At 40.3% G+C, this 19,594-nt stretch overlaps 1 protein-coding gene across 3 annotated transcripts in view; it reads left to right on the plus strand.

Annotated features, from left to right (window-relative positions):
* The window catches only part of afap1 (actin filament associated protein 1), a 55,635-nt gene that overhangs the window by 22,548 nt on the left and 13,493 nt on the right, over positions 1–19,594 (plus strand). For all 3 annotated transcript variants that reach the window (XM_026329298.1, XM_026329289.1, XM_026329279.1), the window contains exons 4-8: positions 5,494–5,602; positions 5,752–5,963; positions 6,064–6,243; positions 12,165–12,251; positions 13,840–13,915. In XM_026329298.1, coding sequence (XP_026185083.1) covers positions 5,494–5,602; positions 5,752–5,963; positions 6,064–6,243; positions 12,165–12,251; positions 13,840–13,915 — 664 coding nt within the window. The remainder of the gene's footprint in view (positions 1–5,493; positions 5,603–5,751; positions 5,964–6,063; positions 6,244–12,164; positions 12,252–13,839; positions 13,916–19,594) is intronic.

Here is a 19,594-nt window from a genome sequence, read left to right on the forward strand (position 1 = left end):
TTAGTACCCTAATTGAGTTGTGTGAACTATAAATTCCCACCCCAAGGTTTTGGTAGAGTTCTTGAATATGGAATTATGGTGCTTTCTTAAATAAATTAACTACTCACAATAGTAAAGGCTTGCCTTATGGTTTTAATTATTTAAACTTTCTACCAGTATGCTATGGTGGATTCTAAAAGCTCCAGCACTCATCAGCATTACTTCTTCCACCACTGGTAATTTACCTAGAATCATGGGAAATGCAGTTTTCCCTTTTCAAATCCTTTCCTAAGGGAGTGTCTTTCCTATGTCTGCTCATTTTATCCATTGCAGCACCCCACTGGCAATGTGGCAGAAGCATTTAGTTCAGTCCTCCTACACAATGCAAAAATGGATACATGGCATAAATGTTTGGATGTGTGTTTCAGGCCAGGGTCAGAGCAGCAGACATGCCTCCTACTCCAAGTAGCCAAACCAAGTTCAGGACTCCTTAACCACCAGCTAATTACATATTCGGGCTTTGGAATTCCGACATTTCTGACCTGCATTCATGCACATGACCTGTACATGCTTGTCTACTTTTGACTGCAGATGTATTCTTCAAAATAACATGAAACATGGTACTCCATTTGTAAATGTATTGGCAATTTTTACTTGTAGTTTTTACACTTTTGATGATAAGCTTTCTTTACTTTAACTTCACAACACTAAATGACATTTCTTAAGGAAACAAGTAATGCAAAACTGTCTGCACATAATGAAGTTATAAGGTTGCAATGCACATTTTGGTATCTTTCTGTCAAGTTAATTTTACCTATAGGTTAATTTGCAGGCAGGGCCAACTTGTAGAAAGTGTAGAAGGTTTCAGCAGTCTTGCTATGGGAGAGATAAATCAATGAGCATCTTGAAAGACTGTTATCTTTTAGAGACCCCTATTTTTAGCAACCAGATATATTTTTCAGACAGCTTATTTGAAGTGCATTAAGCAATTTAAGTAAAACAAAAAACTGCACATCATACTCTCATCATACTATTATTTGCTTGGATTTTAGGTTTTATTTTCTTCCAATGGTTTCAGACCAAGAGTGGACACTTAGCATAAGGTTGGACGGTGGACACTTTAGAAGAGCATTATCCTACAAAGCAGCTATGGTGATATTTTACCATAGTAGATCCTAATTCCAACATAATATCATTTTCTTCCCCAACCATACTTTTTTATTTAGGTATTTCTGATATATATTGGACATAGTTGAGTGGTATTATGTTTTATTGTTTTATTGTTAGAAACAACAAATCACAAAGAGAAAAGATGATCACCTAGATCTACAAATCCCCTTGGTTTACTGTATAACAAGGATGTTTAGCTGTCTAGCTCACACGTTTAATGTTTTGCTTCATTCTCACCACTCTTGTAGGATCATTTTTGCCATAGCATACAACTGGTTTCAAGTAAAGAGTACTAAAAACTAATTATGCATTGCCTGCGAACATCAGATATAGTGGAGCATTTAACACCTGAAAAGAAAGGAAGAAAACATGACTGCTGAGCCCCTATCCAGATGTATGCTAAGATATGAAGATAGTCAGTGAATGTTTTGGAGATCGGTGGAACAGATAAAGCTTTAGGTTCAGATTAGAACTAGACTTCAGAGAAACATGGACCTTTGTGTGTTGTCAGTCATTCTTTGTGTGTGTACATGGTTAACAGAGGGGCGATACGTATTGTCACCACACTGAACTCCTGTAAAGGATCAGCAAATCTCTTGTGTGAAACGACCAAGCTGTTGTTTCAGGGGATGAAAGCTAAGCAAAAAATTGTTTGTGTTTGTGTGTATACAAGTGTGTGTGTGTGTGTGTGTGTGTGTGTGTGTGTGTATGCAAATACACTCCTCACCCTGGAGCCTTTAAGCTTTCAGTCACTACATAGCAGAGCAATGGTATCACATTCCCTGGAGTATAATGTAATGTATTCTGTGGCACTCATGGAGTACATGATTATTAATGGTGTTATTGTTACTGAAAAAGGTTCTAAGGAAGTCATTGTGATGTGAGATATAAAGCTGCAAATCAACATTCACCTTAATAGCTGAGTGGTTTTGGCAGAGCACTGAAAATATGAACATAATGCATGCACAACATCAACGATGTGAGTCTAGCCTGCAATGTTTATCACAGGTCTCCCCCCTTTCTCTATCTCTGTCTTGCCTGTTTCCTGTCCACCTTTTCGTGACCCACAGACAAATGAAGGCAAAATGTTCCCCCCCCCCAAATACAATAGAAATAGAAAAAAAAAAATCTTCATCCACAAATACAATCATGTCCACATTCACGTTCACTTCTCAAACCTGCGGTTGTGGGTCATTATTTGACTGTTGAGGCTGAGTGGCTTTGTTCTTTTAACCCCACACTTCTCTGCCATGCTTAATGTCTGTTTTCCTCTCCTAGGGATTTCTTTTTTTTTTTCTTTATATGGTTGGGCTAGGGAGGATAACTCTGGCAGGGCTGGAGTTTAGTAGGGCAGTGTATCCCTGCCAAGAAATGAGTTCACTGAACCACTGTTTCCCCCAAAGGAGATGTGATAAGGTTTCTGCTAGAGGGCTGGCCTGCAACTTGACTTATAGATGAAAAAAAAAAACAGGCAGGATGAAGAGGAGGATTAGCACAGGGTAAGGGTTGATTGAGTGAAACAAGAAGAAGAAGAAACTAATCTCTGTATTGTGCACAGTGCACCAAAAGCCACACACGATACAGTGTGATTAATTGGCTCATTTTTGTGCAACAGAGTGATAAAGTGGGAGGAAAAAAGACTAGTTGTTTAGTTTTTGGTTTGAGAACCAAACTATAAATGACTAACAGTGTGAGAAAACAAGATTAAGAGAATGTCACATCATGGAGTTTTAAACATAGTGAACTATTGGGTGGATGGTGCTGTAAGCCTGGTATTCATGAGCATTTACCTTTCATCTCCAGACTTTTTCTGCTTTAGGGCCTGACTCCAGCTTCTTATTGAATTATTATTGGCAAAGAGTGGGCTTGGCCCTAATATCAACAAATGAGCCTTTGCTTCATGTTTGATTTAGGTGGTGTTTTTGGAGATGGTGAGAGGTAAAATAGAAATCCCAGAAAACGTTTGAAATGATATAAAATTGTGAATTTGAATGATTTCACTTTAAAACATAGCACTGGATTTTTTGGCTGTACCTCAGCTAACAGGATTTGCTCCATCTCTGATGCTGAGGAACATCACCATGGTCATAACACAGGGTTAAAAAGCAATAATTTGATCAGGCAAAGTGTGTTATGTCAATATCAGCATATTTTGCACAGCCAGTGATCACAGTGTTTTGGGCTCAATCAACCATTCCTTTTGTCTTGTTTACCCAGCTTTATTTAGTCAAATATTTGGGGCAACTTAAACACACCAAAAAAATTCACATAAAAAATGACACTAATATGCGACTACAGATTCTAAAACATCATACTACAAAAAATAGATTCCACATGAAGTGATGCTGAACTAGTGCCTATTTTAATAAATAAAAAAAAAGAAAAATCTTATGCACCCTGTACTAAAAAGAAGAAGTGAACATGGAGAGTTTCACCATTTGGTGCAGGAGTTGAAGCTGTACCATGATTGCTTTCGGACCTACTTGAGGATGCCCGTGGGACACTTTGAGGAGTGTTGGTGCTGCTGACATTATACTTAAAGAAGCAGAGGTATAGTTTCAGGGAGCCAACTGAGTGAGGTAAAATATGTCTGAACATTATTTTAATAAATAAATTAATACATTTAGTCAATGTGCACTAGTGCGCATTTGAGAACAATGCTGCAACTTGGGTGAAATAATTAAGGCTGCACGTCAGCCACACCCTTTCATGAATGTTCTACATTGCTACAGCATTGATTGGTTATGTCACTGCAGTGCTGATGCCTGATTGGTTCAGCTGTAACAAATGGACTGTAGCACCTACAGTTTCATAACAATTATGGACATTATTCTATTTGTAACTGGCTGGAAAATCAACACAACCAACAGTAAATAAAATATAAAAAGAAGTCAAAAGAGTTTTCCATAAGAGGAAACAAGTCTGCAGCTAATGCTCTTTGTTAGAAGGGCTGTCAGGAAAACTTAGAGTGTGGCCTTATAAGGTCTTTGTAGCTTGACAACATTTTATGCACTTTGAAGTTGTCTGGTGCTAGCATGCTTTAGTCTGCTGGGCTGCAGGTTAAACAGGCCATTCAATTAACGTTATCTGTTTTAAGGAAGACATGATGATAAATCTGGAAATAGCACTGTAATGTACTTTTGTGTACAGTGTTGAAATACTGGCACCATAGTGATGTATACTAAGCAGTGAGACATAGGTTTCTGTGTGCTGCAAGATTCAAATTTGAAGTTTATAACCACAGTTCTGTTATTGCTAAGAGTTAAAATGTCAGAGAAGTGCAGCACTGGCCAAGACGCACACATTAAGCTGTGCAGTTGATCTGCTGCTCTAATAACTCAATGTGTAGGACAGTATCATGTCAAAGAGAACATGTCTAAACAAAGGAGGTCTCACTTCCACTTTTGCTCTCCACCCTCTCCCCATGCCTCCATCTGCCATGGACGCTGTAGTATAATACCATAAAATATCTTAAAAACATTCAAGACCTTATTGTTCATTGCACAGTAACAAAAATACCTTTGTATCACCTCTTTAGTCATAAATTATCTGCTTATCTCCGTTTTGCTTAATTTGGTTATTTGTTAAAGTGAATTTAAGACAGCATTAAATGGCCCCAACAAGGGTTTTCTTAAACCAACTCTTGGCCACTCATTTACTTTTTCTGTGTAATTATTCTCTTTTCTTCCTTACAATCATCCCTTCTTTTTACAAATGCCTATAATGTCTCTGCACAATGGTTACCTTTGTTTTGAGTTGACACTTTGGCCAATTATGTCCTTGCTGTGATCAAAAGAATTACAGCTGGCTGCATCCGGTCTTACAATCTGACTGATAAATTGCTGGTGGGAAGATGAATTATCATTTTTGCTTGTTGTCACCATCATTAAAGACTCATCAGACAAAACCTCATTGTTGTTAAAATTCACCTCTATTTGTGTGTTGTAATTGCTATGACAGAAATGTCATTAATTGACAGTATTGATTTATATAATGAAGGAGTTTTTTTGATGCACTTTTTTGAAACACTGCAATGCTATGGTGCAGCAGAAAGGTGGGCTTAAGAGAACTGCTTAGGGACTGGATGGAGCTATGTATGGAAGACTGAATGGGCAGATGTTCAGTGGCTGTTACTGTTGTTTTAATACTCGATAGCCCTCTCATAAATGTAATGACACATTGTAATACTGAAAAAGTGACACAATAAATGGGTTGAATTCTCTTCAAATGTTAGTGCGTTTGAGTGATACGTAAAATATATGCAGTGAAGAGATTGATGTGTGAGCAGTTTAAGACAGTAGTCAGTTGTCATGGCATCAATGGAAATTTGTGTTCTCTGTGCAGCCTCCAAACAACGGGCCTCCTCCGCTGCCCAGCTCCTCTCTGCCCGAAGGCTACTATGAAGAAGCAGTTCCTTTAAGTCCTGGAAAGGCTCCTGAATACATCACCTCCAGTGAGTGACAGTGTGATTTAAAGTACATACACTGATACACACTTATAACCATAAAAACTTAGGTCGTAAATGGAGATGCTGTTGAGGAGAAATGACTTGCTCTTTAATGACTAAGAAATAAAACTTTTGTATGTGCATGTCCCTCTCAGACTATGACTCAGATGCAATGAGCAGCTCCTACGAGTCGTACGATGAGGAAGAGGAGGATGGGAAGGGCCAGAAGATGCGTCACCAGTGGCCATCTGAAGAGGCGTCCATGGATCTGGTGAAAGATGCCAGGATCTGTGCATTTCTGCTGCGCAAGAAACGCTTTGGGCAGTGGACTAAACTCCTGTGTGTCATCAAGGATAACAAATTGCTGGTAAGGGATAAATGCAAACAAAAAGAAACATAGACAACAAGCAAGATAACACTCATGTTTACTTCCTCCAATATAACTTGCTCCTCTTCTCTTCTTCCAGTGTTACAAGTCCTCCAAAGACCACACTCCCCAGATGGAGCTGACCCTGTCTGGATGCAGCATCACCCACATCCCTAAAGACGGCAAGAAGAAGCGGCACGAATTGAAGATTGTCCACCAGGGTGCAGACGCCCTAGTGCTGGCTGTGCAGAGCAAAGAACAGGCGGAAGAGTGGCTCAAGGTAACATGATAACGTCAATACCAGTGTTAGGTATTTTTCGCTTTTCTTACACTAAGATACCCCTTTATTGCAGAAAAAGACCACACATGGTTAAGAGGCTCTAAATGTTTCAATATATCCATTTTTATGACAACTGTGTAGACTTAATTTGCTCAAAAGCTCTGAAATAGATGAGTAAGCATTTATTAAGTGGAAATAATTTTGTCTTGCTGAAATCATTTGACTATACTATAGGTCATTTATTTCCTCAGAAATCACAGCTTTAAATAAAGTGATACACACTACCCATTTTGTTAATGTATTTCCTAACATTTGTAGATTTAAAAATATCAGTTTATGACTGAAACTTTTAAACTTTTTATAATATTCGGATCATTTTTCAGTACAGTAACAGCCTTTCTGAAAGCACAGTGTCTCTAATAGATATGACTGTGGAATATACAAAAGGCTAGAAAGCATCTTAGTTGTTCTAAAATGATTTCAAACCACAGGCTTATGTGGATCATTGCATAAATCAGAGAGCTGTCAAACACACTAAAGGTTGCTGTACACTAGAATTAGCAACACTCACTATGGATCAGTGTAATATGGTTCATATTTGGGTGAAAGTCTTCAGTTTTCAGACATTGCTGCCATTGAGGTGAAATTAGATGCACTGTAACTTCCATTTAGGAAGTTTAAAGAATGAAGGATGTACAGTGGGTACGGAAAGTATTCAGACCCCTTTAAATTTTTTACTCTTTGTGTCATTGCAGCCATTTGCCAAAGTCAAAAAAGTTCATTTTATTTCTCATTAATGTACACTCAGCACCCCATCTTGACAGAAAAAAACAGAAATGTAGAAATTTTTGCAAATTTATTAAAAAAGAAAAACTGAAATATCACATGGTCATAAGTATTCAGACCCTTTGCAGTGACACTCATATTTAACTCACATGCTGTCCATTTCTTCTGATCCTCCTTGAGATGGTTCTGCTCCTTCATTGGAGTCCAGCTGTGTTTAATTAAACTGATTGGACTTGATTAGGAAAGGCACACACCTGTCTATATAAGACCTTACAGCTCACAGTGCATGTCAGAGCAAATGAGAATCATGAGGTCGAAGGAACTGCCCAAGGAGCTCAGAGACAGAATTGTGGCAAGGCTCAGATCTGGCCAAGATTACAAAAGAATTTCTGTAGCACTCAAGGTTCCTAAGAGCACAATGGCCTCCATAATCCTCAAATGGAAAAAGTTTGGGACGACCAGAACTCTTCCTAGACCTGGCCGTCCAGCCAAACTGAGCAATTGTGAGAGAAGAGCCTTGGTGAGAGGTAAAGAAGAACCCAAAGATCACTGTGGCTGAGCTCCAGAGATGCAGTAGGGAGATGGGAGAAAGTTCCACAAAGTCAACTATCACTGCAGCCCTCCACCAGTTGGGGCTTTATGGCAGAGTGGCCCGACGGAGACCTCTCCTCAGTGCAAGACACATGAAAGCCCGCACAGAGTTTGCCAAAAAACACATGAAGGACTCCCAGACCATGAGAAATAAGATTCTCTGGTCTGATGAGACCAAGATTGAACTTTTTGGTGTTAATTCTAAGCAGTATGTGTGGAGAAAACCAGGCACTGCTCATCACCTGCCCAATACAATCCCTACAGTGAAACATGGTGGTGGGAGCATCATGTTGTGGGGGTGTTTTTCAGCTGCAGGGACAGGACGACTGGTTGCAATTGAAGGAAAGATGAATGTGGCCAAGTACAGAGATATCCTGGAAGAAAACCTCTTCCAGAGTGCTCAGGACCTCAGACTGGGCCGAAGGTTCACCTTTCAACAGGACAATGACCCTAAGCACACAGCTAAAATAACAAAGGAGTGGCTTCGGAACAACTCTGTGACCGTTCTTGACTGGCCCAGCCAGAGCCCTGACCTAAACCCAATTGAGCATCTCTGGAGAGACCTGAAAATGGCTGTCCACCAACGTTCACCATCCAACCTGACAGAACTGGAGAGGATCTGCAAGGAAGAATGGCAGAGGATCCCCAAATCCAGGTGTGAAAAACTTGTTGCATCATTCCCAAGAAGACTCATGGCTGTACTAGCTCAAAAGGGTGCTTCTACTCAATACTGAGCACAGGGTCTGAATACTTATGACCATGTGATATTTCAGTTTTTCTTTTTTAATAAATTTGCAAAAATTTCTACATTTCTGTTTTTTTCTGTCAAGATGGGGTGCTGAGTGTACATTAATGAGAAATAAAATGAACTTTTTTGATTTTGGCAAATGGCTGCAATGACACAAAGAGTGAAAAATTTAAAGGGGTCTGAATACTTTCCGTACCCATTGTAGCTCTCAGTCTAACATGGCTTTTGTTCTTCAGGAATTCTTTTTCTGATATTGTATGACTAATGTTTTGTTATGAACAGGTGACTCTACTGGTTTCACTCAGATGTGAAGATGTTTGGTTTGTAGTCCTCTGATCCCCCCCCTCTCTCACACACACATTCTTTGTGTCTCTCTCCACCCCCTCGTCTTCTCTTTCGAGCTCTGATCTTTCCCTCTGGCTGCTCAACAAGCCTGCAAAACAAACCCACCCTGCTGACATCAAATAGACTTTGGTACTTTCTGCTTTTAACCCCTGGGTCCATTTGTTGTTAGTGCAGTACCACCATCTCTGGGATCTTTCTATTTCAGTCACTGGAGGAAAGACTGGCCTCATCTGGTTTTTGAATTTGAAAGAAACCCCACAACACCCTCTTCCTAATCACCTCTTCCTTGTTTGTCCACACAACCTATTGTGCACAATTTATGATTCCTCCTGGCCATTTTTGCAATAGTATTTTTGTTATCATTCATGCCCATTACCTTCTGCCCTTTGCTGCAGTTTTACCAACTGGCTTTTGGGCTCAAGGATATGCTTTTTCGTTCTCTCATTAAAAAATTATTTTGACTTACAGACCATTGATGGAAACACCAGTTTTATTATTTGTGTTATTGTTTGCTTCCTGTCTTTTTCTTGGTTTCAACTATTTCATGTTTTTGGCTATCAGGAAACGAAGATTTGTGTTTTTCTTTTTGGCCCAATTACTCAGTCCACACAGTAATTAGCTGTTGTTTATTGATTGGCTGGGGCAGATAACCTTGTCATGTGCAACATATCTGCAGGCTCTTGCAACCAGACCTGTGAAAACATACAAGGCTCTGTACCCACCAAAATGTGGTAATGGCTGCACTAATTGTTGCTTGGTTAAATTGGGTCTGGGTGCATACATTGTACAGTGCCGGGATATTGGAAACATAGCAAAGTGATAACACTATGGCAATTTTTCACTCTCCAAATCCCTCCGGTGTTTTTCTTCGCCTAATCGATGCATATGTATTTCATCATGCTACTGCAATCAGCAGTCATCACTTCCAGTTGGCTAAGGTTGTTCACTCTCACACCCTCCCTCTAGATTTAGAGGCTGTGTGCATCATTAGTAGCAGAGCGATGGTGGGGTAGATTCTCTGACCTGCTCCGCTTTCCCTCGGGCCTCAGGGTGTGTAAGGGTGGCATCCAGCCAGAAATATTAGCATGTCTTTGTGTTTGGATATTGTGTTGCTAAGACCACTGGGTATTAAGCACTCACTCATTTATGACCTCTTTTTCTCCAGCTTTTTCTCTGGAACCTGTCTTCGACCCACAGGCATAAAACTTCAAGAACAGCCATACTTGCATTTCATATTATTGATTTGGATAATGGAAATAAAGTGTCTTGTAAAATTTCCCACTAGTGTCAGATTGCCTGATCAACAGTGTATCCTCATGACAAAAGCGAAATTGGATGTAACAAATACAAATGAAGGGTTGAAAATTGAGGAGGGGGCAGAAAATGAGAGGAAAAGGGAAGGAAGGGGAAGCAATGTGAGAAGAGGAAGGAAGGGTAGAACCGGAGGAATAGGAAAGTCCTGAAAGGGAGAAAAGACAGGAGAGCGAAGGGAAAACTAGGAGAGTACCTGAAGGTTTCCAAGGCTCACCAGTTATAGTAATGATTCTTCCAGACATTGTCTGCTAATGATGTGTTTATGACACACATGGTTTTATTTCATTCTCCTAAACGTTCCCAGTATATTTTAAAATATATATGCATATTCTTATTTTTCCCCCTTCTTTAATTGCTCTCCTTTTTGTTGTCTGCTACAGTATGACCTGATTTCCTGTCATGCTGACTAATGTAATATCACCCCTCCAAACTTCTCTTTTCTTGCCTTTTTCTACACTAAGTTTGCAGAAAGTAAGTTGTATGCTTACTGTTATTAATGTAATATACCTGCTCAAATGTGCATTCAAATTCCACAAAGTCCATTATTATGGTCCAAGCTATGTAACAGTGCATGGTCATTGTGTGCATGCCATTGTCTTTGATATTTTGGTATTTGTTTATTAAAAAGCTTATTTGTATAGGGGAAAATATATCGTACAGCAATAATGAATTCCACTTTAAGCTGGTTTACAGTGCCTGTCTCTCACCGGCCCTTTAAAATACACAAAACCATAACAAAGAAATATAAATGGAAAAAATGTCAGTGTCACAGTGGCAGTGGCGAACTGCAGTGACCTACCCAGGAACCTGTTTTGCATGTTATGCTTATGTTATGCTCTCCCTTAATTTTTTTTTTTCAACTTTAATGTTAATGTCTAATACAGACACATAAATACTTTCATCTTAGCTGTTCTGCACGGCTTCAACATTCTGCAGCAAGGACCCCATAAACACACAGCCACATTTTATAAGAAACAGGAAAAAAATAATGAAAAAAATACATAATACAATAGCTACACCAATACAATAGCTACAAATACATAGCTTAACGTTAAGAAAATGTTGATATCTGCCACCATAAAAATATGAATTATGCCGTCCTCAGAAATGGCTATGTCATTGTCTTCCGTAGAGCATAAAGACGCAACTTCAATTGTCAGCATATTCCTTTTTTTGAAACTGGTGTTGAGTACCACCTCCTCTACTTTAATTTGTATTACATAGTAGTGGCTATGTAGTAGCACTGTCCGGCAAAGCAACAGTGCAATGATAGACATGATGTTGCAGTCTTTCCTGGTGTCCAGCCTCTGAGCTGATCTCTGAGCCAAACCCACGGAGCCACAGCTTGTCATTTCCTAAGCGAAACCCAATTATGCTCCCTGCAAGCCAAAACCAATGAGCTGAGGAGCTCTGGACAGCCAAAGATGGTTCTGAATGCTTATGGAGAAGACAAGGGGGAATGTGTGTTATGTGTGTATGTCAGAGAGTGCATTAGTTGACTTTCACATACAGCAGTTCATCAAAATTCTCATTTACCTCTGCACATCGCTCATCTACACACACCCCTGTCATCAACATGTCTCAGAATGCCAAATATGACAATGGGTTGCCAGGTCTTTAGTCTAACAAGGTCACTGTAATGCACACTGGTGCCCCTTATTGCATAAGGATTCCATGGATGTAGTAAACACTGTATACCAGACACCCCCACTCCTCCAACAGCTCCTACCACACATGCATGCATGATCTCTGCCTCCTGTAGTTACACCACCGCATGTGCTATATTGCCTTATGATCCCTTGGCTGCCATTCAGTAGCATGGTGGGATATGAGAGGAGGGAGTTCACAGTACATGTGGCTTACATTACCCCAGGCATACTTTCTAGACTGCAAGAATGAGATGCTTAATTATGTGGCAATGGTGTGAGGAAATATTTCAGGATTTTAAAATAAGGGATCCACCCATTGGTTATAATCACAGTTTGGACCTAATGTTCCACCAGCCAAGTTAGATGAATCAGCGTATAAACTGAACTCCCTCTGTGGTGACCTGAATGTGTATGAGTGTGGACTTTCCACTTGTTTCATGTGAACAGTTTCTTCATAAACTACTGTTGTATTTCCTTACATTTTCCAGGTGATGAGAGAGGTGTGTGCTAATGGAAGTGTAGACTTGGATGGAACTGGATCTGGGTCACCAGTGCACAAGCCTGAACTGGAAAAGGTAAACTAACATACATGCATGCTGATAGATAAGCCTGTGCAAATACATTATCAGTCAATGTTGTAGTTTCCCATATCCCATATCCCCCGTTTCCCAATTGTTATTTTTGTTCTGTTGAGTTTTAAATTTGGATCAGGTTCTAGGTTGGTTCCAGTGTTTTGATTGGTTCTGTTAAGCTGTGAGATGCACAAATCTGATATACTTTGCATCTATTTCAGGTAGAAGGCTATTTTTTTCTGCTGAAATTGTTGCTTTCATAAATTAAAACTATATTAGCCATTATTGTTTGTTCCATAAGTATCTTGACTAAAGGCCCAAAAGTATTGATAGTTGTTTAGTTAAAGCTCTCTCTGCAAGGCAAATTCTAGCTGACAACCAAACATCATTTTCAGTAGGTAGAGCCTCCCAGTTAAACTCGACCTCCATTATTTGGAGTTCGTTATATTAATTGTCTGTGTATCAGAGTATAAACAGCCAAGTGATATCATATGTTGCTCATTTTACCTTGGGAATCAATTATTGCTTTTAGCAATTAATTAATTTTAACTGATTAAGCATTAATTTTTAGCATTTACTTTGAGTTGTGCTTCTGGTTGGACCAATATATGAGCTGATAGAACATGACTGACGTGGTGCTATGTGTCAGTAGTTTTAACAGAGCATTTCAGTAGCCTGCAGCTACTGGAAAAGGGTTGATAACAGCAGTGAAACAAACAGGCCATAAAACCAGTAAACTGGAAGCTACTATAATACTGAAATATAACCTAATTAAATAAGTTATAATGGATTTACATGGATTCACATTTGATCAAGAGACTTTATGCTAAAATGGTATCAAATACCTCCTCAATCTCCTGTCTTTCTCATATGTCAGCACTGCCTTATTTAGACCTAATAATCTTGAATTCATTGTGCTGTAGTAGGATTTGCAAATATAAATCCATTCTCCAAGGGTCATTTTTAGGCATAATTAAACATAATTGCAATGGGTAGGATAACATAAGAAGAACCCTTTATTTGTCCTGCAGCTGGAAAATTCACTGTGTCACAGCAGCAGAGGGTAAGGCACAAGATAAAAATGGGAGCAATATAGAAAAAGTAAAAAATAAAATATTTACAATAAAAATATATTAATAATTTTTTACAGTAGGTATATGGGGAGGGGTCTACAGGGAGCAGTGTTTTTTGTATAGTCTGGCAGCAGCAGGAAGGAAGGACCTGCAGTAACTCAGGCGGTCTGTCACTGACAGTGCTACCCAGTACTGTCAGTCTTATGCATAGGGTGGGAGTTATTCTGCTGCACGGGTGTTAGCATGTTTTCATTGGATAAAGCAGGTAAAATTGCTGGAGACATACTGTACGTAGTGTATGTGTGCGCCTTGGTGGTGGAAAAAGAACAAATTCAGAGCCTCTTAAAAGACAAACCGCTCCCAATTTGGCAACACAGCCTTGTCTAATTTTTCATTTGTAACATATTACAGATTCTCTAAAAGTTTTTACAATATACAGTATAATTAGACAGCTGTGTCTTTGCATTAAGTACTACAAAGTTAGTTTTTTTGCTCATTTTATACTTTCTTGTTACCAGAAAGCTTCGTGTGACAGACCGAGTTCAGATGGTGAGGCAACCCACGAGAATGGACACAGTGACTGCAAGGACCAAGGTAAGGCTGCAACAAAAATGATCAAATAATCCATCCATCCATCTTCTTCCGATTATCCGGGGCGACCCGGGAGGCGCGGGCCCCGGGCCAGCTCAACTGACTCCTCTCGATGTGGAGGAGCAGCAAGGTGAGAGTAGGAACGTAGATTGACCGGTAAATCGAGAGCTTCGCCTTCCGGCTCAGCTCCTTCTTCACCACAACGGACCGGTACACCGACCGCATTACTGCTGCTGATGCCCCGATCCATCTGTCAATCTCACGTTCCCTCCTTAAGGTAGTCAGGTAGACAGGTAGTCATTACCAGTTTGACTGTCTGTATCTGGAAGTCCCAGAGGATCTTAGCCTGGTTGTTCCCAACCACCTTCAGGGGCAGTTCCCATTTTAATCTTGGGACTTCCAGCCCATACTTGGCACAGATTTGTCTATACACTATGCCAGCCATTTAGTTGTGGTGTTCCATGTATGCACTTTCTGTTAGCATCTGACACCCCTCTGTTATGTGCTGGATTGACTCAGGGGCCTCTTTGCACAGCCTTCATTTGGGGTCCTGCATGGTCTGATAGTGATAATCTTGTACTTAGGCCTTGTTCCTGTTCTGCCATGATTAGTGCCTCTGTGCTGTTGTCCAGCTTTGTACAGCCATTGGTATGATTTTTTTGATATTAGCCACTTCTTCTCTCTTCTGGTGGTACATTCTGTGCAGTGGTTTGTCCTTCTATGATGGTTTTTGATCTTCCTTTTGTACCTCCTTGGGTTTCTGCTGCCTGAGGTATTCACTAAGCACCTGATCGCTTGAGGCCATCATCTTGATGTACTCATGGACTCATGTACTGTTTTATCCTGGATAGTGGCTCAGATGCTCACTGGTCCTCGGCCTCCTTCCTTCCACATAGTGTATAGTCTCATGATTTTAGATTTAAGGGGGAACCCCTTTGGGCTTTGTGAGAAGTTTCCTGTTCCTTGATTTCAGTAGCATTGGCCTTCTCTTTTGGCCAGATTATTATACCAGTGGGGTATTTAATGACCAGCAGGGCATAGGTTTTGATAGCACAAACCTTATTCTTCCCATTCAGAGTTTTCTGGACCTACCTTATTCTTTGTAGGTATTTGGCAGTGGCTGATCTGCTTGCAACCTCTTGATTGTTCTGTTTGCCTGTGGGATTCCAAGCTACTTGTAGCTTTCCTCAACATTCGCTTCGTTGCCTTCTGGTAATACAATTCCCTCGATTCTGACAACCTTCCCTCTTCTTATCTGTAGACCCTAATAGTATAGATCAGTGACTTGATGTCTCATTCACTCCTGGCATACAGCTTAATGCCATCCATGTGGAAGAGGTGGCTGATGGTCGCTCCATTCTGCATTTGGTATCCTTAACCACTTTTGGTGATGATCTGGATGAGGGGGTTCAGACCTGTTCTGCAGAACAACAGCAGGGACAATGCATCTCCTTGGTAGATGCCGCACTTGATTTGTGCGATTGGCTTGAAGTTGCCCTCTAGGTTTGTTTTTCACATTCCCACTGAGTTCTTGATGAAGGATCTTAGAGTCCTTTTGATGTACAGTTTAGTGATCCATGTGTACAGCGGTCATAGGCTTTATTGCAGTCAATCTTGACAGTGCAGAGGTTGGTCTGTTTGGTGTTGCAGTTTCGGGGGACTAATGTATTGTAACGTAATCTATTGATTCCTGTGCCTACACATCTTATCCATTATGATAGATAGAACTGTTCGACCTTTGGTTAACCATTCTTGGTGGGTGCCATCCACTAGCAGCTCATCCTTGAGACCCTTTCTTGGCTGTCTGCCACTGTAATGGTTACTGGATCCTGTTCAGGAAGGTTGATTCGGTCATTTGTAGGTTCACTAGGTACCGAGCAATAATGCTATGCAATGCGTCCTTTTTCCATATGGCTTTCCAGTTTTGTTCTGTCTCCAGCCTTGGTGGGTCTGCTTTTAGGTGTACCTCTGTCTCTGGTGTACCTCTTCAGGCAGGTGTCCAGGGCTGTGAGTCTTTGCTTGGCAGTTTCCAAGACCTCAGGTATGGACAGCTTGTTGTACTTCTTAGGTATGCCTTTCTACATCATTGTTTCTGCATTTCTGATTGCTGCCTAATTCCCGTCCGTGCTGCCTTGTTATTGGCTTCCCACCTCTTCCTCCAGGGAGGATACTGCTGCTTATAGCAGTTCATGTTTTTCATCTCATACCTAAGCATCTCAAGGATTGCAGTTGCTGTATGTCAGTGATGGTAGCTGTATTGTTTGCAGTGCTGCAGTCACATCTTCGACTTTTGCAGGGTACCTCACTTGGTCTTAGTATTTGGCACTGGTGGTTCCAGGTGTCCATTCTCTCCATGAGCTTCAGTCTCAGGTCAGCTGCTCTAGCATTAAGCTTGAAAGTTAGAATTGGGGGCTTGGTAACTTTATTGCTTAGTGAAGACCATATGATACAGCAGAAAGTTAAGATTGAGCGGGGATTGTTTTGTCTGATGATGATGATGTTTTAAAATCTGAGAATGTTTAGTTGTTTATAGAGTAAAGTCCCCATCATTAATCAGTGTATTCATAACATACCATTAAATGTAGCCCTAAAGCACAATGAAACAGTAATAGTACTAGTAAAATGAGGGCTAAGACATTGTAAGTATTGCTGTTTTGTCAAACTAACAAAGCGTTGTTCTCAGCCTGGACTCAACCTTGAGATATTACAGCTGCCTTTCCCCTTAATCTGTCTCATGATTAGGAGGTGAATCTGTAGTTTTGAGAAGGTCAGCCTTTAATAATAAAACATGAAGAATGAGCATTTGGATTTATTTAACATGGGTTTTACACTTCCCCTGCTGAATTACATGCCAAAGTAAAGAGATATGGGTGAAATAGTCTCTGAATATTTATTGTTTGTTTGCTCAGCAGGCAAAATTCCTCTGGGAGAGAAATTTCATTTTGCTTGTCAGCTCAATTATTTGGATTGTCAACTTAAAATTTAAGACTGATTTTTTTTTTTTTTTTTTTTTTCCCTTGTTAAGATTGGTTAATTTTTTCAGTATTATCTCTGAAACAGATTTCCCACCAGCAGTTTAGATCTCTCCTTCAGTTGGGTTTTTATGGAATCAGCACAGAGCTGTGATTCATAGACTCGGTTGTGTAAGTCATCTTTATGTGTCATGGCTGTGAAACTATGGGGAGTGTAGAAATAAGATCTACAGTGATCTCCTGCATGAGCATTCAGTTATATAAAATATTTGATTACTTCTCCAGAGACATTACCCTTAGATGCATTCAGTTTGAAGTATTTTTACCTTTCCAGTGTATATGCATCATGCATACAATGCATTTGTTCTTCATTAACAAATGAATGAAAATTCTGTTTTATATTTACATTAATCGTAACAGTAATTTGCTCCACACGCTACTTTGAATACATCAACATTCCACACATGCTCTTAACCATTGGTAGACATTATCCTTGCGAGCTGCATATAAGAATGCAATTGTCTGAAGAACGTGGGCAGGATACTAGCTGGATTCTTCTCCTAAGAGCTCCTCTGTAAAAACTCTGGGTGGTGTTGTGGTGTGAGCCAGTGGCGGACAGACCACCGGGGCCACAGGGACATTTTCTGGTGGTACAACCATAGTGCATAACAACCAAATTCCCAGTATGAATCAGTGTCTCAATCAGCCTGTTGTGTGAGCTCTGCTGTGTCTCCCTCTGTGTGCCCCAGACTGTCTCTCGGCTGGAATCTCATGACATTGTCCAAACTTTAAATGTGAACACAGAAACATTTAATCCACACCGACTCTGACCTGTGTCAGTTGTTAGAACGGCAGTGTGTGTGCTGTTTTCACCCACAGACACAGCAGCCAAAACAATAAACAAACAAGCAAACAAACAAAAAACTAAAGAAGAAATATAAACATGAAGGCCAAAACACACAGAGGGTAAATGGTGACTTATGCCTATGTCTTACAGAGTGAGTGTGGACTGATATCAGATAAAACAATAGTCTGTATACTCAGTTACTTTGTTACTTTGTGAACATTTTAGTAAATGACTGATTATCTGACCACATAGCAGAAAAACTAGAACAAGACATCACAACCACTATCCACATAACAGTGTAAAAATTGTTTAAATTTGGAAAACGTGATTTACTCTTCTTCACTGTTGCCAATTTCATCTGCAGCTGCTCACCAGGTCACTGTGTGCCGCTGCAAACAGCTACATCACTAGACCTAACTATTTTATAGATACATTCACTGCTAACTATTTTAATAATAGAATTTGTTGTTGCAGATCTATTTACAGTACATTTACAGACAGCATTGGTCGAACCCTCACTAAAAACTCGGCCTTAGGTGGATATACAATTTTTTCAAAGAAAACAGGTTTTGTTGCGAAAGTAAGGTAAAAAAAACATTAGCTGACTGCATTGCCCATAGCAACCAATATTCCATTAGAATTATGATTTAAATTGATATAGATCGGCAGCAGTAATGCGGTCGGTGTGGTGAAGAAGGAGCTAAGCCGAAAGGTGAAGCTCTCTTTTTCCCGGTCAATCTACGTTCCTACTCTCACCTATGGTCATGAGCTCTGGGTCATGACTGAAAGGACAAGATCTCGAATACAAGCGGCTGAAATGAGCTTCCTCCGCAGGGTGGCCGGGCGCTCCCTTAGAGATAGGTGGAGGAGCTCGGAGTAGAGCCGCTGCTCCTCCACATCGAGAGGAATCAGTTGAGGTGGCTCGGGCATCTGTTTTAGATGCCTCCTGGGCGCCTCCCTGGGGAGGTGTTCCGGGCATGTCCCACCGGGAGGAGGCCCCGGGGAAGACCCAGGACACGCTAGAGGGACTATGTCTCCTGGCTGGCCTGGGAACGCCTCTCGATGTCCTGGAAGAGCTGGAGGAAGTGTCCAGGGAGAAGGAAGTCTGGGTATCCCTGCTTAGGCTACTGCACCCGGGACCTGGTCCCGGATAAGCGGAAGAAGATGGATGGATGGATGGATGGATGGATGGATGGATGGATGGATTGATATAGATCAATATATACCTCTGATTAGATTTTAGATTCCGTGATTGGATGTTAAGTTTGTTCTGGCAATGCTTACCCTGCATAATTTAGACTGAACTTTTAGTTGCTGCTCATATAACATGGATGGCTTATCAAATAATTATCCCTTGAAGTCTGAAGTGAATCAGGATGTTTCTTCAAAGAAGAATCAATTTAACAATTTTTCTTCCTCTTGCTGATGCATCTCAGTCAAGATGATATGGCACAAAATCTGAGGATTAAAATAAATGTTACTTTTAAAGAAATTGTTAAACATTCTGGGAAATATGTTAAAGTTATGAGAAGATTGATACTTCTTTCACTCTTTGTTGGCTATCTTAGCATAAGGAAAAGGAGGAGGGAGAAACAGCTAGCCTAACTTTGTTCAAATGTAATAAAATCCTCCAGCAGTGCCTCTAAAGCGTACTATGTTATATTTCATTAGTTTAATCCTATACAAAATAAACAAGCAACAGCTTTCTGAAGTCTCCACTTAGTCTCCCGTTGACCTTACTTTGATAACGGGACACAAAATTACTGCTCACAAAAAAGTAAAATTTCTTTTGTTTTTTTTTTTCTCTGATAACATATAGGGCTCTGTGCTTTTCCATCACAGTTTTTTTCTGTTTACAGATTT

The sequence above is a fragment of the Mastacembelus armatus genome, chromosome 18 (assembly GCF_900324485.2).
Source record: "Mastacembelus armatus chromosome 18, fMasArm1.2, whole genome shotgun sequence".
Taxonomy (NCBI): Eukaryota; Metazoa; Chordata; class Actinopteri; order Synbranchiformes; family Mastacembelidae; genus Mastacembelus; species Mastacembelus armatus.